The sequence below is a fragment of the Onychostoma macrolepis genome, chromosome 09 (assembly GCF_012432095.1).
Source record: "Onychostoma macrolepis isolate SWU-2019 chromosome 09, ASM1243209v1, whole genome shotgun sequence".
Taxonomy (NCBI): domain Eukaryota; kingdom Metazoa; phylum Chordata; class Actinopteri; order Cypriniformes; family Cyprinidae; genus Onychostoma; species Onychostoma macrolepis.
In genome coordinates this window covers 27,015,447-27,039,097 of record NC_081163.1, presented here as the reverse complement: position 1 = coordinate 27,039,097, position 23,651 = coordinate 27,015,447, and the positions used below count along the sequence as shown (strand labels likewise).

At 36.6% G+C, this 23,651-nt stretch overlaps 1 protein-coding gene across 4 annotated transcripts in view; it reads left to right on the top strand.

Moving 5' to 3' along the window:
• pde11a (phosphodiesterase 11a) overlaps positions 1-23,651 on the top strand; it is a 98,301-nt gene that overhangs the window by 43,842 nt on the left and 30,808 nt on the right. For all 4 annotated transcript variants that reach the window (XR_009272836.1, XR_009272835.1, XM_058787360.1 and 1 more), the window contains 7 exons: positions 639-728; positions 4,247-4,387; positions 4,466-4,530; positions 14,646-14,778; positions 15,414-15,489; positions 19,042-19,109; positions 20,096-20,188. Coding sequence is in view for 2 of the 4 variants with exons in the window: in XM_058787360.1 (XP_058643343.1) it covers positions 639-728; positions 4,247-4,387; positions 4,466-4,530; positions 14,646-14,778; positions 15,414-15,489; positions 19,042-19,109; positions 20,096-20,188 (666 nt within the window). In the remaining 2 variants the exon portion in view is untranslated. The remainder of the gene's footprint in view (positions 1-638; positions 729-4,246; positions 4,388-4,465; positions 4,531-14,645; positions 14,779-15,413; positions 15,490-19,041; positions 19,110-20,095; positions 20,189-23,651) is intronic.

The window sequence follows — 23,651 nt, the reverse complement described above, 5'->3', positions numbered from 1 at the left end:
AAAAATTTACGAAGTTGTTTTCTTAATTTGCAGGTTTTCTTTCTATTTGCAGCGCGTTGAGCTCTCTCGGCCACCGTAAAAATAGCTCTTTTCCCAAAGACAAAAACAATCATACAAAGTAAAAAAGATATTATAAAGATATTATTATATTTATCATAAATTCCATACTTAATAATATATTTTCTATAGACATGAGTCAAAATGACGCAGTCATTTCACTTTTTTCAGTGTGTTTGTAGACTTTGAATTATCTTCATTTCTAGGCTTTTCTCTGCAAATTCTAGTAGTTCTTTATGTCATTAATGCTGATTAATTTGATTAATTAATGGGCATATAATGCAGTTCATTTGATTACATTTTTAATCAGTTGATTTTGTAATTAGATTTATTAAAATACACTAAAACATGAGTGAAACTACTAGAATGGACTCACATATCAATTTAAATCATTCAAAGTATGTTAATTACAAATTTGCTCTTGAGGATTAGGCTTAGGGTTAGTAATGTAATTTAGCTGTAACCACTGGTACAGTACTTTGCAAGGCTAAAACCACTTTGGGTTTTGGATAGACTGTTTATCCAAGACTCCTTAGTCTCGCATTGACTCTACACTTCTAAACACTGTTGTGTCTGTGCAGGTGTTGCAGATGTACCTGCCGTTCTGTGGCATCGCCATATCAAACGCCCAGCTGTTCGCTGCCTCCAGGAAAGAGTACGACAGGAGCAGGGTAAGAACTTCAGCTCTTCATTAAAACCGTATTATATCTCTGCACCCCTCCTACTGTAACAAGACTGCGCTGCACGCGTGTGTGCACTATGAATGTCATGTGGGTGTTTATTACGTAGTACGTGTGTATCTGTCTATTGATCTTTTGCTTCCTACACACTCTATTCCTGCATCGAGAGGTTTTGAATCAAGAAGAGATGTGTGTGGCTGGGGAAGCATAAATCTGAGTATTGGCGTCTTTACAGCGTCATCAACACATTTTAGATATCGATCACAGAAGAACATAATGCCAGAAAACAAGAATGATGTAGAGAGAGAGAATGAAAAAGATGAAAGCAGAAAGTGAGGGACCTCAAGTGATCATTCAGTGTATGCACTGTTTGCTGGGAGTGATTTTAATGATACTTGCTCTGTTATCATGGGTGAACTTGAAGAACCACTGTTGACATCAAGCCATTATCATAATTCATAGTAGAGGGAGTTTACTAAGAATGAATGGTGCCTGCTGATAGAGTTGGCCATTTGCACACACTTGATGTTTTAGCCGCCAGTTCACTAAAGGAATTATGCAAATCAGGCATAACAGTGCAAAGACATCCAGGAAATTAAGGCTGAATTCATCTTACACAGTGCGATTACCCATCTTGCATGGCGGTTCTGAGTACTAGCTTTTGTAGTGTGCTTCAGCTTACTACAATCTGGCATATTTTGCTGAGACTTCATCACACCACATCAGTCTTCCACTGCAAACCAGATTCCTGAATCGGCTCTTCAACAGTGCACATCGGGACATACCCTTGTACACTTTAGCATACTTTCAAAAAGAGCATTTATTATGGAAATAATATATTTATTATATAATATATAAATAATATATTTAAAATGAAATACTTAGGTGTTTACTGAATGTAATGTTTTCAGACACTTGAATTAAAAGGTAACACTTTACAATAAGGTTCCAGTTGTTAACTATATTTAATGCATTAAGTAACACTAACAGTATTTATTAATCTTTGAATTAATCAATTTATTAATGAAATGTCCCCAACATACTTTGGTAAAAATTCCTCAATGGTTGGGTAAAACAACAAGCGTTTTACCTTGTCAAAAACAGCTCTGTTCACAGCGAGCTGTTTCGGTGTTATATATATTTGGTAGATTTAAAACAGAATACAACATAATACACTAATACAATTTTAACATTGAAATGTAATATCAAGACACTACAGTTAAATAATAATAAAGTACTTTACATGTGCTTTAGTATGTTAGTCAACACATCGAAATAAGTGTACTTTAAAGCATGACAAAAGATTATTAAAAGATAATGATTTAAAAAAAAATAAAACTTTTGACATTATTGCAAAGTGCACTTTTTAAAAGTTAAAAACCTCTTATTTCATTAATATTATATAATTTTTTAATGTACTTAATTTTTTTTTTAAGTACACTACAAGTGCACATTCAGTACAATTAAGCACACTGCGTTTTTAAGGGTTTGCCCATTTATACTGCTCTTTTCCATAATTTGCTCATCATTTAATTAATTACTACTGCTACAATCGATAGAAAAATACCTTTTGCTGCAAGCCTTTAAGTGCTTTTAAGTCCTTTATGAAGTTTGAAAACTTCTATCTCCATTAATTACAGCTGCATGGGGGAAAAACATGTACAACCATGGCCAAAAATATCGGCACCCTTGTAATTCTGTCAGAAAATGCAACACTTCTCTCAGAAAATTGTTCCAATTGCAAATGTTTTGGTATTCACGTGCTTATTGTTTTGTTTGCACTGCAACAACACAAAAAAACAGAGAAGAAAAGTCAAACTTGATAAAATTTCACACAGGACTGAAAAATGGACTGGACAAAATTATTGGCACCTTGTCAAAATTGTAAGAAATAATTGCTTTTCAAGCACGTGATGCTCCTGTAATTTGTATTTAGACACACGTGTGGCAAGTAACAGGTGTGGGCAATATAGTAATCACACTTGGAACCAGTTAAAATGGAGAAAAGTTGACTCAACCTTTGTGTTGTGTGTCACACTGAGCAAGGAGAAAAGAAAGAAGTGTAAAGACTTGTCTGTGGATTTGAGAGAAAAAATTGTGGAAAAACATGGACAATCTCAAGGCTACAAGTCCATCTCCAGAGATCTTAATGTTCCTGTGTCCACTGTGCGCAATATCATCAAGAGGTTTACAGCCCATGGTACTGTAGCTAACCTCCCTGGACGTGGACGGAAGAGCAAAATTAATGAAAAATTACAACAAAGGATTGTTCGAATGGTGGATAAAGAACCCCGATTAACTTCCAAACAAATTCAAGCTGATCTGCAGACATAGGGTACAACAGTGTCAGCTCGCACTATCCGTCACCATCTGAATGAAAAGGGACGCTATGGTAGGAGATCAAGACTGGAGTTTTCCAAAACGTATGTGACAAAACCACAATCCTTCTGGGAGAATGTACTGTGGACAGATGAGACAAAAATAGAGCTTTTGGTAAAGGACATCATGGCACTGTTTACAGAAAAAGAAATGAGGCCTTCAAAGAAAAGAACACAGTCCCTACAGTCAAACATGGTGGAGGTTCAAAGATGCTTTGGGGTTGCTTTGCTGCTTCTGGCACTGGATGCCTTGACTGTGTGAACGGTGTCATGAAATCTGAAGAATTTTGGGGCGCAACGTAGTGGCCAGTGTCAGAAAGCTGCGTCTCCAACAGAGGTCATGGGTCTTCAAGCAGGACAATGACCCAAAACACATTTCAAAAAGCACTCAGAAATGGTTACAAACAAAGCACTGGAGAGTTCTGAAATGGCCAGCAATGAGTCCAGATCTGAATCCCATAGAACACCTGTGGAGAGATCTCAAAACAGCAGTTGGGAGAAGGCATCCTTCAAATCTGAATGACCTGGAGCAGTTTGCAAAAGAAGAGTGGTCCAGAATTCCAGTAGAGAGGTGTAAGAAACTCATTCATGGTTACAGGAAGCGATTGATTTCAGTTATTTTTTCCAAAGAGGGTGCTACCAAATATTAAGTTAAGGGTGGCAATAATTTTGTCCAGTGCATTTTTGGGGTTCTGTGTGGAATTGTATCAGATTTGACTTTTCTTCAGTTTTTTTTTTTGTAAAAATAAATAAACATGTGAGTACCAAAACATTTGCAACTGCAACAATTTTCTGAGAGAAGGGCTGCATTTTCTGACAGAATTGCAATATTTTTGGCCATGACTGTATATTTAAGAAAGAAATGTTTGAAATGAAATTAGGGTGAGTACATGATGACAGATTTGATGAATTGTCCATTTGAACATGCAGTTGACCCGATACTGGCCATAGAAAAAGAAACTTTACTCTAATTCCTGCTTGAGGGCCCTTGCAGAAACACACCAAATGCCATGTGTATTTGTGAATGCAACACATGAATGCATTGACACATTAATTGTACTTGTATTTGCATTGCATATACTTCTGTAAAGTGTGTTTCGGACCTTTCTCTGTTTGTGTCCATGTGTGTAGGCTCTTCTGGAGGTTGTGAACGATTTGTTCGAGGAGCAGACCGATTTGGAGAAGATTGTGAGGAAAATCATGCATCGAGCTCAGACGCTGCTGAAGTGTGAACGCTGCTCGGTTCAGCTGCTGGAGGACATTGAATCTCCGGTGCGCTCTGATCCTCTTCCTCCCCGTCCCCTGCCTGCTGCATCCCTCTAATCCTGCTCACTTTAATGTCTCCTGCAGGTGGTGAAGTTCACCAAGTCCTTTGAGCTTCTGTCACCCAAGTGCAGCGCCGACATGGAGAACAGGTGCGACTAACGGCAGGTTAAACACACACACACACACACACACACACACACACACATGCGAAAAAAGTCTACGCATTAACACACTCTTTCACACAAACATACCTCTACTTTATATAACCTCAGAGAGCAGTTGAGACCCGGCAGCGCTGCTGTAGCGCTAATGAGGCCATTTCAGAGTTGGCGGTGTTTGTTTGCTGTTAACTGCAGCAGGCGGCGTGTGCTGATGTGTTGCCCCCACAGTGACAACTGTTTCTCTGCCACGACCTCTAATACACACACACACACACACACACACACACACACACACAGCTTGAGAGAGATATGTCAGTCTCAGTGCCAGCAGGAGTGTTTGCTTGTGGCATGTGTGTGTGTGTGTGTGTGATTCTTTGTGTTGAGCGTTTTTAAAGGTGGCACGCCCACAGCACTAAGTGCATCTCCATATTATGCAACCTAAAGATATTTATGAAGAAGAAATTAGCTCATTAGAGGTTGTAGCGTATTTTAATGTTCAGTGTAAGATGGCCATTTGAACACCACTTTTTGAATTTTGTGAACTACTATGTGTTGAATTTTATAGTAGGGTTTTGGAGTTGTAGTAGGCAACTTGTGTATTAGTTAGTTGTAGAAGACTACTTGTGTATAGTAGTCTTCTATTTGCAATCACAGTGTATTTCCAGTGTAGGTTGAATGTCACCCTTGTGAAAAAGAAGTGTACTTATTAATAGTATTGAACGTGCATTTGTAGTGTACTTCAAATCTTAAAAGTATACATAATGTAATTTTAGAAAATTAAAATGCCACTTAGTGTAAGTGTACTTAAAGGTAGCACACTTTCATGACATCATTTCATGTTTTTAACAGTTACACCGTGTCTACACTGGACGCGACAGCTGTTGTGTTGCGCTGCACCGCGCCGCAACTGCTAAAGTCTGTCTACACTGGACACGACAAAGCGACCGTTGAAAATCATTTGAAATTTGTGTCAGCACATCATAAATAGAGCACCTCATCCAGTGTAGACAGCATCACTGATTATAATGAGTAGTATTTTGTCGCACCGCACCGCTCAAAAAAGTGTATCTTATAATAATGTCAAAATAAAAGTGTTTTTTTTAAACAGTTACGCTTTATCTTTTATCGTGTTTCTGAGAAGTACACTTATTTTCATGTTAACTAGTGCTGTCAAATGATTAATCGCGATTAATTGCAGCCATGTATGTGAACTGTTTATTTATTATATATATATATATATATATATATAGCTTATATATTTATATTATTATATTTTATATTATATATAAATATATTTAATGTATAAACAACATATTTTTCTTAAATATGTACATGCATGTGTTTGTATCTATACTGTATATACATAATAAATATACACAGTACATGCTCGTATATTATGTAAACCAAAACTTTTATTTTGGATGCGATTAATCGTTTGACAGCACTAGTGTTAACTAACATACTAATGCACATGTAAAGTCTAAACTGTGTTATTTGATATTACGTTTAAAGGTAATATACTTTAAATGTACTAAATTGCAACTTTATCATTACAAATATGTAATTAAAATATATTTCAATGCTTGACATACAAGAAAATCAATAGAAATAACATAATAAATATGGTCAATTTTAGCTTATAATAAATGTTTATCAGCACATTTGGCAGTACTCTTTAACCATACTTAAAGGGGTCATATGACGTTGCTAAAAAGAACATTTTGTATATTTGGTGTAATGCAATGTGTTTATGCGGTTTAAGGTTCAAAAAACACATTATTTTACACATACTGTACATTATTGTTGCTCCTCTATGCCCCGCCTTTCTGAAACGCGCCGATTTTTACAAAGCTCATCGTTCTGAGAAGCGAGGCGTGCTCTGATTGGCCAGCTATCCAATGCATTGTGATTGGCCGAATACCTCAAGCGTGAGACGGAAATGTTACGCCCCTTACCGTATTGTGATGCCTTGTCCCGGTGTGATGACACAAAAACAATAAAACCCATTACAAGCGAGGCATTTGTTGCATCTAGTGGGGACATAATTACTGATTATAATGACTTATATGCTGTCTTTTTACGCGTTGTGCTGTATCGTGCCGCTCCGAGGCGCGTAAACATTACCATGTCTGCATTTGTGATCGGAGAAACGACAAACAACAAGCACTACTCGACACTGCTCAAAACTCGTGTTTGAACAGTCAGTGGAAAATTCTTTAAATAAGAAACGTACTTACAGGCTGTGAGTCAGAAGCACCAGACTGTCCTTGAAAAGTTGGAATTGCCCGACTTTATAGAAACAGTCTTTGAGCATAGCTGGCAGGCTACTCCCAGGTTCAGGAAATAGTCCTCCGTAAAATGTGCTGCACACACTCGAATATTTGCGTTGAACTGTTCTGGAACAGTGTTGTAAATACAACTTAACCACTGATTTCTAGTTGTGTCCTCTTATGGAAGCCCAAACAAAGTAGTTTCGCTTTCACAACGAAACACAGTGTCTCCAGGACATGGCGCCGGCGGCAGCAACAACACTACAACGAGAATAATAGTTCTGCCTTCTTTCTTTGCGTATACGTTTGGGCGGTGTTTTGCAAATCTCCCCACACCGTGACGTAGACATGGTCGAGTCTTAACTTTTATAAAGAATATCTCTTTGGTTTTGAGACTTTAGTCTTTGCAACTTCAGGGATATTATCTATGCACAAACAGCTTGTAACACTCCAAAGAGAAAGGAAAACTTGAAATCGCATTATATGACCCTTTTACAAAACACAATAAAAGTAATTATGAATTATACAGATATACTTAAGTCTTATCTAATAGAACTTAATAACAGAGCTATTACACACATTGCAATTTCAATAGAAAAGGACTCCACACCCCCACTTAATGAGTATTTAGCCCCACTGCCCTCAGGGCGCAGGTATAGGGCTATGAGGTGAAGCAGGGCCCGCTTTGGAAGAAGCCTGATTCCTTCAGCCATCACATATCTCAACAACAGACATCGCTGAGGTTATCTTAAAGGTGGTCATTCTTATTTTTTTATTTATTTATTTATTTTTTTTGTGTACTATGTTTGTTATGTTGTGTGTATCAAATAAGTGCAGTGCTGTGGAAAAGAATTTCCCTCTTGGGGACAATAAAGTTAATCAATTGTTAATCTAAGTGGGTTGAAAAAAGTTTGCATTTGGTTGCATAATTGCATTTAATATAAATTTAAACTATAATACACTTTCATTTAAATGTAATTGGCATGCAATTATATGTCTGGATACATTGCATTCAGTTTGCGAATTCACCCAAAATTTCTGTCATATTACTGACCTTCAAGTTGTTCCAAACCCATATGAGTTTCTTTCTTCTATTGAACATAAAATATTTTGAATAATGTGTGTAACCACAATGTTGCTGGTAGCCATTGATTTCTATAGTATGGGAAAAAATAGTACGGAAATTAATGAGACATGCAAAAAATCAGGAATGTGGTTGGCAGCCACTGGTCTAAAGTTTACTTTTTTAACAAGGGGTGTATCTGTGATGTTTGTGCTTGTGGTGCATTTATGTGTTAGTTTGTGTACAGTGCCAGTCGGTTCATACAGTATAAGCTGCAAATCCTCTGCATAACCATGCCATTTGAGAGAATGAGTTTAGGGAATGACTAATTAATATTAACATCACTATATATTCCCTTTTAATTTCAGGTGTAGCATAAAGCTTGCATAATAAAATGTTGGGAATAAGTATGTAAAATAATTTATTTGCCAAACAACAGTAATTTCTGTAAATTTGTGCCAGTTAAACAGGGATTTGGTTGAGCAGATTCACAGCAGCTTTGGTACCTCTGCTCTATTGCTATGACTCTTCATAACTGTTGTGCATTCTCATTGGTGTGTTGGCATGTTTAGGATTTCATACAGTCCACGAATCAGAAAAGTGTGCTGTTGCTGCCAGATCCCGATTACCAAAATCACCTTGTATTTAATGCAAAACTTGAGTAAATCAAATGAAACAAAAATTGTAATTGTATATTTTAATGTTTTTTTTTTTGTTTTTTTTTCAAGCCAACAAATTGTTTTTTGAAAGTCCACTCAAACATATATATATATATATAAGTACTGTTTTGGCATAGACAAAGTATGTTGAAGGTACATTATTTGGCAACATGCTTGAGGAAACCAATCAAAGTCAAAGTTTCTGGGGCTTCTTAATGTTTCATTTGTTTTCCCCATGCTTGACAAATCTTGCGTGTGATGTATATTTGCATGCAAGTCAGGCTGGCCCGGGATGACGATGGCAACGTACACGCTGTAAAATTTCAGTAGTGACAACTGTATTTAAATACAGGAGTGAGTCCCCTAAATTACAGTTTTATGTGTGTATGGAGCAGAACTCACTCTATAAACTGTGATGATTGACGCCATTGTAATCATAGCAAAGCTTTGCGATTTTTAACTAAATCACAGTCAACAGTGTTTTGTTTTTGTTTGGAAGGTTGCTTTGCAGAGCTTGCTCTTGAAGTGTAGCCATGTCCTCTTTTATTAACCCTCTACGGTACAGAATATGATATTAATGAGGAATATCATTAATATATTTGTGATGTTTTTCCTACTTAAAATTGGACACTATAACAATATCAATAAACATTTTCGTAATTTTTTATTTATTTATTTTTTAAAAGTTTGTTGCCTCAAGGCAACATTGTACCACAACGGAAAAATTTAAACATTTGACATTTTCATGCAGAAAAAATAAATATATTTATTGAAAACATAAATTTCTTTAACCAAACATTTGAACAAACAGATTTATCTATTTTTTAATGTATTGCACATCTCATATTTAATAAAAAGTAACATTTCATATTCAGCTGTTGCTCTCAGGCAACATTGTACCATTGTGGATCACAAGTATTACTAAACTATCATATCTGTTATCATACCAAAACATTATAATCAGTGCTATTTTAAAGTAAAAAATGAAAAATCATCATAACCTTATACTAATATACACTTTATCCTTACAAGCATGCACATACACACACAAGCACATGCATGCAAAATCTCCTACTTCACTAATGACACCTCATTGCTTGTGAAAGCTGAGGAAGCCATTCAATTCTACAGAAAAATCAAGAAATCTGTTATATATATATTAATGTGCAGATATAGTATGAGAATTACTATTCTTGCTAATGCATTACAAAATCATGCAAAAACTCTAACACATTTAGATAATTCTAACTCTTTTTCCTTACAAATATCATATACTTGTATTCTAACCTAGTATGCCTGCACGGCCTTATGCGATTCCATTACGGTACAATGTAGCCTTGAGGCAACATGCAATTTTTTGTAATTTGATGAAATATTATGTAAAGTTTTTGAAAATACTTCTTTACTTCCCAATGAAGGTAACTAAGATTTTTTTGTAGGCAATTATATGTATGGAAATTGATTAAAAAAAATGCACTTTTCATTGGACAAAATACGGAGTCGTGTGACATGTGCACATGGCCTGAAAGTAGAAACAAAATGGACCCCTGTGGGTCATGTGACCACTTTTTTTGTATGTTAATTTATTAGTATTTGACTTCTACTTCCCTGAGACAGCTTTGATCAATTAAATGAGTGTCTCATTTTAATTAAAAAACAAAAATATGTTGTGTTATCTGGAGGCAACACATTAGCATCTTTGGGCTTGTTGTTTGGGCTCGGCTCATAAAGCAATCCCGTTTATGGAGTTATTAAAGTTGGCAAGTGCAGGTTGTGATATTTTGGTAAGTGTCTTATTTCCAAGATAAGTTTGGATTTAGTTTATAATGAGCTTGTTCTTATTTGCCGTACGAACTTTTTATAGCAAGATCTAGCAACACTAATTGAGTCAAACTGTACCTAGTTCATTGTGATTTCTTGCACCGTGCATGCAGAAGAGAGTGTGTTTAAATATGTTATTAACAACTAGTTGTTCAGTTTGGTTCAGTACATGCTTTGTAGAAATTCGAAAAATGCTAATGCACTCATTTGTACAGTGTATTCGTGTTGTAGTTTTTGCATACAGTGTTTTGAGGGGTTGTGATTATAGGTCAGTGCTGTAGGGTGTGCAGTAGCTCAGGGTTATGATGTTGTAGTTTGTGTGTGTGGTGTATATAGCGGCAGTGCTGTAGGTTGTGCAGTAGGTCAGGGTTATTGTGTGATATCTGTAATCTGCAGCCCACACTCAGCGCTCCAGTATGTCCAGTACTCAGCACTAGTGGAGTCTCAAAACCCTGAGCTCAGCTCTTACAACAACACACCCCACAACAGTACATTACTGCAGACACACACACACACACAGCTGCAGATCTGCAAGCACACAGCCATTGAGGAGCCCAGGAATAAGAGCAAACATGTTCCTTTGTGCAAGTGTTTTGTGTAGCCAATGACGACAAAGCACACAGGTTGGAAAGATCTCAGTTGCCATATGGGAGCTTTCACACTACAATGTGTGTTCAGTCACACATATCATCTCATTCTCTGCACCTGTCTAATGTTCCAGCGGAGGTCTGTCTGGGGATAACACACACCATCGCCATCTGAACGCGTGCATCGCTCAGCCCACCCTCACCATCTGAGCAACAAAACATCACATGCAGTCACTTTACAACTGGCTAAAGTGCTCTGAGATATTAAAACCACAAAATTATTTTCAAAATCAACTATTTACTATGAGTAAATCACGCGCATATGCCAATACATTTTGTGCTAGGTGACATAATAATGTCTGTTGTTAGCCATTGACTGATAAATTGTTGCCAGTGTTAAGTTCAAGGCTTTTTTCTTGTCAGAATAACTGGATTCATTTGGAATTAATCAGCTTGGAAGAACATTTTATATAGAACTATGGAATTATGTACAGATATGATATTTACAGATTTTTGTCTACAGGTTCAGATGTTGAGGTTATCAGCTTGCTTATCTGTGTTGCATAACCTGCTTTCTGGAACACATCCTTGGCGTTGTATGCATGATGGCTCAGTGTTGTCTTCTCTTTTCTTCATTAGTGCTGTTTAAAATGCCATGGCTGTCTAACCATTTGAGATATTTGACCTCCTTCATAGCTCTATAAAGTAGACTATTCTGCGTAGAATTCAAATGGGTCCGATATGATTTGTGGTCTGCGTCAACATGCATATATGATTTGTTCTGCACTGTCCTGTCTCTGAAGCACACGTATGTACACTGCAGTGCTACACCTGACCCAAAACCAGCTTTCACAGGCAAGCATCCACACCCTTGTGTAAAAGAAGTGCACTTAATTGTACTGAATGTGCGCTTGTAGTGAATTTCAAATCTCAGAAGTATATAAAAAAAACTTTACTTGCTGATGATATAATATTAATGAACTTTAAAATGTCACTTATGTGCGCTTTCATGACTGTTTAACACACTTAAAACACACTTTAAGAAGTGCACTTTGTAACAATGTCAAATCAATTTACAAATTACTTTAAGTACATTTTTAAGTGATTTTTTTTTTCAATAATCTTTTAACATGCTTTAAAGAGATAGTTCACACAAAAAGGAAAATTCTGTCATTAATTACTCACCCTCATGTCGTTCCAAACCCATAAGACCTTCGTTCATCTTCGGAACACAAATAAAGATATTTTTGATGAAATTTGAGAGCTTTCTGGCCCTCCACAGATAGCAACAATAAAATAGTCGTGGTACTCTCATGAATGGAAGCAGATGGTGACACAGTAGAGAAGATTTGTTGAATATTTTTGATAATTTTAGTTTCTTTGTGCACAAAATGTATTCTTGTAGCTTCATAAAATTACGGTTGAACCATTGATGGACTATTTTAATGATGTCCTTACTACATTTCTGGGCCTTGAACTTGGTAGTTCCCTTGCTGTCTATGGAGGGTCAGAAAACTAATATAGGCATAAAAACTATTTTTACAAACCCATTGCAGATGTTTTATTGAAATTGTAATATATTAAATGCAATTAGCAAATACCATTAAATATGAGAAATACCAACCATTGAAATTTTAAAATATTTTGAAACAGTTGTGACGTAATGAATCCTGGTTTACTGAAATCATATGACTTTGGCAGGTTGATATGCACTCTGAACCATTGGTTCAAAACAAATTTGCTTCAAAGCATCCATCGGTAGTAAAAGCATGGCACAGCATTGATATTAAATTGTCCCTATTGGTCACATTCTTGTTCCATAGGTATGTATTAACATACAGTTAAGTGTCCGAAAAATTTCAGAAAAGTATTTCCTTTTCATAGTATTTTATTTTCTTAATAATTAATCTTTTTAAACGTATGCTGTAAAGTCTACTTTTCACAGGTGTATTTACTTCAGAAAATCTAGTTTTCTATAGTACACATCACTTATTTATCTCTAAAGGATTATACAAGCACATAAACTTGTAAAATATTGTTTAGAAACACAAGATGATCAAATATAGACTGAAAAAAATGTCACACTGCTTCAAAGCGTTGACATTATACAGCTTCAGTAATATATTGCTGTCATACACGGGGGATTTTCTCAAAGTTATGTGTGTTATTTAGTGATTTCATCCTCTGTGTTGGCTTCTCTAAAGGTACAGCCGGAGCCATTATGTAAGTATGATTTGTCCTCTGCTGCGCTCTGAAACAGCTCGGGGCCAAACAGGAGAGAGACGCGTCTCTGCTGCTCACCCAGACGCACACGAACGCAACTCACAACAACACACATCTCGCGTGCTCAGTTGCACCCCGCACAACACATTCACACGCTCCCATTCATCCCTCTGATTCCGACATTTCCTCCGACAGCAGCTCGCAGCACCGTTAATCATGTGTGATCTTTGGGGTGTGATTGAGAGTATGAGAGAAGATGTTTGATCAGACTCTCTCAGCCCAGAGCGCCAGAGCCTGAAATGTACCACGTGAGAGAGATTAAAAGAGAGAGAGGCTACATCAGGACTGTCTCTCCGGCTGCACGTGGGCGTTTATGAGAGTCGGAGCGTTAACTTCTCATTGCTTTTGCAGGCTCCATAGAGCCTTATTAAAATGCAGAGGAAAGTTCGTTAGCTGTAAATTACTGGAGAGGGAATGACAGTGTGAGCAGCAGCCGCTCCGCTCTGCATCCGGGCTGAAGCGTCTGAGGCTCTTTTCACACTTTGTTCGATTGCTTGTTCCGAACTTGCATTTAATTCCACCTGCTCGTCCCCGTGGGTCTCTTTATACATTGTAATTTTGGGTCCGAACTGTCACGCAATTGAAGACAACACTAACTTGAATACTAGCAGCAGGTGTTTACATGATAACATTAACTATTTTTCAAAACTGTACTGGCAGATAATAAAATGAGAGTATTAATGTATGAAAATGAATGAAAACTTAAAGAGACACTTACATGACTATATTTCTTTAGAGGGTTCACTTGTAATAATGTCAGATTTTAAGTTTTCAAAGTTCTAAATTATGCTTAAATCACCTTTTTGTCATTCTTTAAGTACACTTGATTTGATAAGAAAATGTAAAGTATTGTTGACTTTAATGTGTTATTCTGTATTACATTTGAAGTTAATATATTTTACTAAATTGAAACTTCATCATTACAAATGTATAATTACACATATATTTAAATGGAAGTTACAATAGAAATGCCATTAAAACGAATAAATGCCTGTCAGTACATTTGGCTATACAATGTAACCATATTTCAAATACAATAGAAGTAATTATGAAATTACATATAAAGATGGAGTCTTAAGATAAATGCATTTAATATTTGAAACACATTCATGTAATTGTAATTAATATGCAGTTAAGTGTCCAAAGCCATTACGTTCAGTTCACAAAGTACATTTTTGTAAAGAATATTATTTTCATAGTACTCTTTTTAAAAGTATGCTGAAGTGTACTTATTTTCACAGGGTTAATAAATAGTTACACACAGTTAGAGATATCGTTCCAAGTTGCACAGAATTTTAATACTGTGGGTGGAGAGTTTAGATGTCATCTCTAAGCCAAAGTATGAGAAATAGTAATAGTAATGGTTGTCTTGGGTTTGTATATAGCAGCACATGTCACTTCCTCTTTGTCTTATTCACAGTTTCAAGGACAGCATGGAAAAATCGTCCTATTCTGACTGGCTGATTAATAACAGCATTGCAGAGTTGGTCGCCTCCACTGGGCTTCCTGTGAATATCAGCGATGCCTACCAAGACCCACGCTTCGACGCTGAAGTAAGATCCCTAAACAGCAATAAATAAATGAATACAATTGGAACATTTTTGTTGAGTTTTGTTGAGATCATCTAACCCATGATCTTGCTAATGCCATGAACTGCAGGAAAGAGCACAGAATAAATAAATAAAACCAGACAGCTAGCAGATATTAATAAAATTGATTGTTTGGGTGTTGATTTTCACTTACTGCACCCTTAAAGGTTTACACTTTAATACACTCGAATTAACATCATAACAGTCTTACTCAGAATTTTTACGTAATAAAAGGGCTAGTCTCAGTTTCACACTATATATTGTTGCAGTAACATACATTTTAACTTTATAATTGAGGGACTAGTCGAAATTGTATTCTGTTGTAATAGACAGCATATTACAGATGCTATAGAAATAGTTGTATTTAACCCAGAATCTTCTTTTAAAGAGCATGATTAAAGATGAGAGAGACTTCTGCTCTGCTTAAAACCTTGGACCTCTGTCGGCTCTTGTGCATCTTCAAAATGCCAGCAGCACAAGATTATATAACACTGTGTCTTCAGATGACCTCATATTTTTGCTCACTTCTCCTCACATACTTATAGTCAGATCATTTGGTTTTTGATATGGTGACAAGTTTTTGTTTGTAATGTCTTCAGGCAGATCAGTTCTCTGGCTTCCATATTAGATCTGTCCTATGTGTCCCTATCTGGAACAGTAACCACCAAATCATAGGTAAGTTATCCAGTTAAGCGCTGTTGTTTCACTACATCTAGTATGTACTGATGTTCCCTGCTCTGCTGTGTTGTATTATGTTGTGTGCTAGAGTTCAGTGATGTGTGTGAGAGAATGGAAGACAAACATGTTTATATAGGATAATGTCTGTTTAAATGTATATCCGTGTGTCACATCAGCATGTGTGTGTGTGTGTGTGTGTGTGTGCTGCTGCACAAGTGCACTGTGTGTGGGTGGATGTGTGTGTGTGTGTGTGGGAGGACTCTGTCAGGGACCGAAAGTCATTATGAGCACAAACAGCCAGTAGAAGCAGAAGTCAAGGATGTCTTCATTCAAAAGATTTCTCTCTCCCCTTCTCGCTCTCTTTCTTCATCACTGCCATAGTTTCAGAACCAGTTTTCTTTTCTTTAAAATCATGTATAAAGCCGGTGTGGAAACATTTCGGCACTATGAGGAGAGAAAAGATTTAATACAGAAACCTGACATTTAGTGCAGAAACCTCACAGTCCATAAATGAAAGATTTGGTATCTATATACATGCTGTAGCTTTTTTAAGTCCTTGGGTATGTTTGGAATTGTATTCAGCATGCTACTATTTTTGTAGTATGCAGTATATACTACAAATGTTTTGTATGGATGAAATGCTCAGATGCCTACTATAAACATGTGCACTACACAACCAAAGTGTACATGAAATAATGTATAAAGCAATAAACGAGAATGAGAAGCGATATCAACCTGCTGCTTTGTAACATTTCATCCTTTACATTATATAAAACATTGAGGGTGGGTTGCTCCAATAAGGATTAAGCTTAAATCTAGATTAAATCAAGGTTTATCTAATAATTCTGTTGCACCGAACTTTAAACCTTGTTTAAAAATAAGCAGGTTTACATTTGAACCATCATTTTGATCCTGGATTTAAGATAGATTAACTTTAATCCTGTTGCTACTTTTTAAATTTACAGGTGAGGAGGTTTAAATCAATTAAAGTGCACCTACAGTTACGATATGTGGCTGACTGAACAAAGACAGAAACAGTGGGTGTGTCGTCAGGCCTCAGAGAGGTGTTTATTATAAATGAAAATTAAAGCGCAATGAGCCGGCAGATTGTGAGGGTCGTGGCAGCCCGTAGTAAACTTGCATCTCGGTGTACGACAATCATGAATCATGAAAACGAAATCATGCCATCTCGGTTGTTTTGTCATAAGCTATACTCCATTAATTGATACTATAAATATATTTACAAGAGTATTAAAATGCACTGCCTCAAAGTTTCATTGCTTGCTTGATCAGCCATTTGATCAAAGGTCTCTCTATGTAGCGGTTTATAAAGACAGCGGACCAAGTTTATTTCCTTTATCGACAAAAGCAACGTAGCCTATGTCAGAGACTAATTAACAATATTAACATTGTTGTTGTTTAATTACATGATGAATCCATCATGGTGGTGAAAATTAATCGTAGATGGAGGTTTTAATCGCAGGTTAGAATTACAATCCCCGATTTGTTAATCTAAGTTTCACGAGTTCACACTTACATATATTTACCACGAGTAACGTAATGCGTATTTGGCGAGTATGGTAATACGTTGTTGGCGTGCTGTCCTGGGGAAGGGCTAGTACCCCCCCATAGTGTGTTGAGAACTTTAGTGATAATGGTGGAGAAGGGGTGGTGGAGGGATGCTGATTAACCGTCAAATGAATGGAGGTATGTCAGCCGTATTTATACCCGTGTATTGATTAGCTTGATTGCGTACCACTTGTGTCTAATTAGGCTAAGTATCTGACGCGCTCCTCCCGAACTTTGTTAATGAAACATCATTTAAAATTAAGTGGTGCAACACAACTGGATTTAAAATAAAACCCAGATCAACAAATCCTTGATTAGCTCTAAACTTTGCTTAATTTAATCCTTGTTGGTGCAACCCACCCTATAAACATTCTATAAAATGAATAATGTATTTTTTCTTAATTGCTTTATATAGCTGATAACTAAAAAAAAAAAAAAAATATGGTCACAATTTAGTTTGTGGGCTATTAACTATGACTCTTGCCTGAATAAACTCCCAATTTGCTGCTTATTAATAGTTAGTAAGGTAGTTCTTAAGTTCATATATGGGGTGGATTAATGGATCTAAAATATGGTTATTCTGAATAAGGCATTAATATGTGCATTATAATGCCAATAATAATAATAATGATAAATTGCACATCTCTACAAAAAGCACAGCAAACCTGATTTTTAAAATTGATTTATATAAATTGCAATTGCAATTTTTAATCATAAAATTTCTTAGATTGTGTAGCACTACTTACCATTTCTTACCGTGATGTAAATTATTCTTATTATATTGCTTTTTAAAACATTTTTTAAATTTCCCCAAATTGTGTAGCCCTACCATTTCTTCTCTTAAGGTCCTTGCACACTGAGTCCGAAAATGTTCGTATGCGGTTTTTGTTTCCATCAGCCTTTCCTATCAAAATGCTTGCTACGGATGCGAAAAGGCAGAAAATTGAACCTGGTCCGAAATTTTTTATGACAGACGAAATTTTCCGAGGCAGTGTGTATACGTGATTGACACAACGTGAGGTCATGTTTATTTTGTAACTTGCGAAAATTTAGACTCCGTGTGCAAAGGCCTGTACTGTTTCTTAACATGATGTAAGTAATTCTTATTACATTGCATTTTAAATCGCAACTGCATTTTTAAAAAACAACACAATTTGTGCAGGTCTACGAGCCCTAGCCAATATGCTAGTAATATGCATGATAATAAGCAACTAGTTAATAGTGAGAATTGGTCCCTAAACTAAATTGTTACTAAAAATGTAATCTAAAAAATTTATATAATACTTATTATAGTAAGATTTATCCTAAAGTTTTATCTCAATCTCATTCCCACGGAATTAGTTTCAACTGCAAAAAAATATCATTGCATGTATCATGCAGCATGATGTAATGAGGTCATGTGACAACGCTGTATCATGCTACTGTTAGAGCATTTAACATTGCCTAATGCTACTCTTTCACGTGCTGTTTTTAAAATAGCAGGGAGTGTTCTGTATATACGATGCAGACGCAGTAAGCTGTGTAACTGTGTAACTTTTTTTCCCTCAGACACATATCAGTGGGCTTTCAGGCGAACAGGCTTCTTCAAGTGATAAAAATTTTGTAATTATAAGCAGTGTTATGGTGGAGCCGTATATATCGATGTACAAGCTGTCCAAAGCAAGCACCACATTTCTGATTGACTGTAATGAGATGGTGAGGATGGGGGGAGGTGTTAGGTGTGTGAATGGGGGGAGGGTTTGCACTTAAAGGAACAATCATTCTAATTACATACTAAAACACAGCACACTGTTTAATTAGCCTCGTAGAAAGAGAGAGAGAGATTGAGGGTGGGGCGAGGGAGAGATTCTTGACTCCTGAATCCTTCATCAATGGCTGCAGTGCTTTGCTATGCTTTAAAGGACCTGATATGGGTCATGAAACACAACATGCAATCTCACTGTCTTCGTGTGTGTGTGTGTGTGTGTGTGTGTGTTGCAGGTGTGGCTCAGGTCTTGAACAGACTAGATGGAAAACCATTTGATGATGCAGATCAGAGGCTGTTTGAGGTATGAGATCTGTGAGATCTCTTTATGAGTGCTTTTCTACCATCAAACATGATTTAAACGAACTGTATTGCAGACCAAAAGATTCACTTTAAAGGGGTCCATATATATGCACACACCCATACACGGTATCTTCACAATTAGTTCATTGCAAGGGTCTCAGAGTGATTTGAGAGAATTATGGCCTACTGTATTCTCCAAATGAACTTAGAAGTGGAACCTTGAAGCTTGGCCTTGAAAGTGGGCTCAGATATTTGTGTGTGTGTGGAACCCATTTTACTTAATATCATCTTATATAGAATAATATTGTAATATAATGTAGCAACTCAGCCGCAAAGCAGAAGATCATGTAAAGATGATATGGCGCTGGTTTTCAGGGGTTGGGCTCCTTACTTCCAGTGAAGGGAAATCTTAGACAATGCTATGCTTCTTTGTGGGAACAGTTTAGGGAAGACACTTTTCTATTCCAGCATGACTGAGTACACAAAACAATGTCCATAAAGTCATGGTTGGATGAGATTGGTGTGGAAGAACTTGACTGTCCCGCACAGAGCCCTTACCTCAACCCCATCAAACACCTTTGAGATGAACTGGAATGGTGATTCTGATCCAACATCAGTGCCTGTCCATCTTTTTAGTGGTCTCGGTCCTCTTGTTTGGTGCACACCAGGGTTCGGATGGCAGCATTCACACTTACTCAAATGAACCGCACTAACAGAGCAATCAAACCAGAGTTCGTTTTAATCGAACCAAACATGACAAGTGTGAACACACCCTTAGTTACATTTTTGGTAGTTTTGTTATGTGTTTTAGTCTTTTTTTTTTATGGTTAACGTTTTAGGTAAAAATAATAATAACCCCTAACTGGCCCTAACAAAATTCTTGCAAACCACTCGAAACGAAGATTTAAAAACCCCTTTCAGAGGTTTAAATTGGTTCTTGAGGGCTTACTGAATGTTTGACTCCATAGTCTCTTTCTCTCTCTTTAGGCATTTGTGATATTCTGTGGACTGGGAATCAATAACACCATTATGTATGACCAAGTGAAGAAGTCCTGGGCCAAACAGTCTGTCGCTTTGGATGTATGTCTCTCCGAACACACACACACTTCCAGACCGTGATTGCTATGATGTTTCCAAAGTGGTGGTAAATTAGTTGGAGATTTTGGTGGGTTGTTAGATTAGAAACTTGTGACTGGTAGGATAATTAAACACAAGTAAAGATGGGAGCATGACATTGGTGGAATCTATTGACCTAGTTCCTGTTAGAGTCAGAGCCGGAGGAGCTGTATTCACTCCTGACTCAGAGTAGGTCTGACACTCGGCCATCTCACCCAGCAGTCGTCTCTCTATTACATCTATTAAAGGGATCATATCAACAAAAACTGAATATTCCTTGTGGTTTTGAAATAAAAGTTTAATATACTAAGTAGACAAACAATAATGTTCGCTACACAAATCTTTCAGTTCATCCAGAAGATTTATTGAAACTAAGCTGTCACACCAAAAAACAGCATGTTTAATTCAGTCAGTGGGTGGAAAATGATCAATTCAAACCAAATTATTACTCTGTCGGTGCAAGAAACCCTTGCTGACATTATAAGTGGACTTAAAATGCTATAAAAGAGCAGAATATGACCCCTTTAATCTAACAATGAAACAATGGGACACAGAGGAATAAATCCTCACCTTCAAAGTGTTCAATCGACTCACTTCAATCGAACAAAACGATCGTCTGGAAACACAGATGATGGTGTGTTTACAGTCAAAACACTCAGCTGCTATGTAGGATTGTTGTTGTTTTTTCTCACAAAGCCGTGGCTGACTGAATTAAGTTAAACGGAAAGCCTTTACAATAAGGTTCTATTACTGTACATATTAGTTAATATTGGCAGATGCATTAACTAACATTTACTACAAGACATCAATACATTTTTTACAATATTTCTTCTTTAACATAAGTAATACAACTATTCATTGTTAGCACAGGTCCTATAAGTAATATTAACAGACAGAACATTTAATGTTAATTTCAACATTTACTAATAAATTATTAAAATTAATTAATATTTCTAATTATTATTTTTAATGCACACTTTTGTCCACAGCAGAGCCCACACTGAATATCTAAGATTTGTTTTATTTATAGCTGGAAATAAAGAGGAAATTTAAGGATATAATAGTTGTGATGTAAAATGAATACAACATATTTAATATTCACTTTCTCATGTCACCTAGCAAACAAGAAATTGTTCTTTGAAAATGTTCTTTGTAATATCTCAGATCATCTCAGCATGAGAACATGATCGTTTTTTTTTTCATGCAGCTTGAGTGTTATTAACTGTGTAAAGCCTGAAATAATAGTCTTATTTTTTTTTTTAATAAAAACATTTTATTGAATGTTTTTTTTAATATATATACAGTGGGGCAAAAAAGTATTTAGTCAGCCACCAATTGTGCAAGTTCTCCCACTTAAAAAGATGAGAGAGGCCTGTAATTTTCATCATAGGTATACCTCAACTATGAGAGACAAAATGAGAAAAAAAAATCCAGAAAATCACATTGTAGGATTTTTAAAGAATTTATTTGCAAATTATGGTGGAAAATAAGTATTTGGTCAATAACAAAATTTCATCTCAATACTTTGTTATATACCCTTTGTTGGCAATGACAGAGGTCAAACGTTTTCTGTAAGTCTTCACAAGGTTTTCACACACTGTTGCTGGTATTTTGGCCCATTCCTCCATGCAGATCTCCTCTAGAGCAGTAATGTTTTGGGGCTGTCGCTGGGCAACACGAACTTTCAACTCCTCCAAAGATTTTCGATGGGGTTGAGATCTGAGACTGGCTAGGCCACTCCAGGACCTTGAAATGCTTCACGAAGCCACTCCTTCGTTGCCAGGCGGTGTGTTTGGGATCATTGTCATGCTGAAAGACCCAGCCACGTTTCATCTTCAATGCCCTTGCTGATGGAAGGAGGTTTTCACCAAAATCTCACGATACATGGCCCATTCATTCTTTCGTTTACGGATCAGTCGTCTTGGTCCCTTTGCAGAAAAACAGCCCCAAAGCATGATGTTTCCACCCCCATGCTTCACAGTAGGTATGGTGTTCTTTGGATGCAACTCAGCATTCTTTCTCCTCCAAACACGACAAGTTGAGTTTTTACCAAAAAGTTCTATTTTGGTTTCATCTGACCATATGACATTCTCCCAATCCTCTTCTGGATCATCCAAATGCTCTCTAGCAAACTTCAGATGGGCTCGGACATGTACTGGCTTAAGCAGGGGACACGCCTGGCACTGCAGGATTTGAGGCCTTTGTTACTTTGGTCCCAGCTCTCTGCAGGTCATTCACTAGGTCCCCCCGTGTGGTTCTGGGATTTTTGCTCACAGTTCTTGTGATCATTTTGACCCCATGGGGTGAGATCTTGCGTGGAGCCCCAGATCGAGGGAGATTATCAGTGGTCTTGTATGTCTTCCATTTTCTAATAATTGCTCCCACAGTTGATTTCTTCACACCAAGCTGCTTACCTATTGCAGATTCAGTCTTCCCAGCCTGGTGCAGGTCTACAATTTTGTTTCTGGTGTCCTTTGACAGCTCTTTGGTCTTGGCCATGGTGGAGTTTGGAGTTGGACTGTTTGAGGTTGTGGACAGGTGTCTTTTATACTGATAACAAGTTCAAACAGATGCCATTAATACAGGTAACGAGTGGAGGACAGAGGAGCCTCTTAAAGAAGAAGTTACAGGTCTGTGAGAGCCAGAAATCTTGCTTGTTTGTAGGTGACCAAATACTAAAGAAGAAGTTACAGGTCTGTGAGCATTTTGTCTCTCATAGTTGAGGTATACTTATGATGAAAATTACAGGCCTCTCTCATCTTTTTAAGTGGGAGAACTTGCGCAATTGGTGGCTGACTAAATACTTTTTGCCCCACTGTATATATATATATATATATATTATAAATGTAAGTTATTCTTAAATTAAATTAAAAAAATAAATATTATTACTAGACAAAATTATGCTCACAAGTCTGAGCTGTCAATCAGAAGGCATGCAGTAGATTGTGTACAACAGGTTTTTCAGCGAAGTTTTGGTCATGTTGATTATTTAGAGGCCTTAAAAATATGTGAATAAAATATGATACAGCAGATTTTATAAGCTTAAAGCATAAGGAGACAAACGATATATTAGAACATTTTGACATTCATGTTCATTTTTTTAAATTCAACTTTGAAAAAAAATAACACTGCTCAGTTTAGTTTAGAAGGTCAGAATGTGTGTTTTTTTTTTAAATCATGCATTAAAGTGCCCCTATTATGGATTTTTGAAAATGACCTTTCATGCAGTGTGTAACACAGCTCTAAGTGAATGAAAACATCCTGCAAAGTTTTAAATCTGAAAGTGCACCGTGTATAAAGTTATTAGCCGGGTTTCCATCCAAAGTTGCAAATTTAACTTAGCAAAATTGGAATATGGCATAAAACATTTGCGAACAAGCACCGTTTCCATCCAACAAGTCAAAGAGAACAAAATCATCACTTCCTG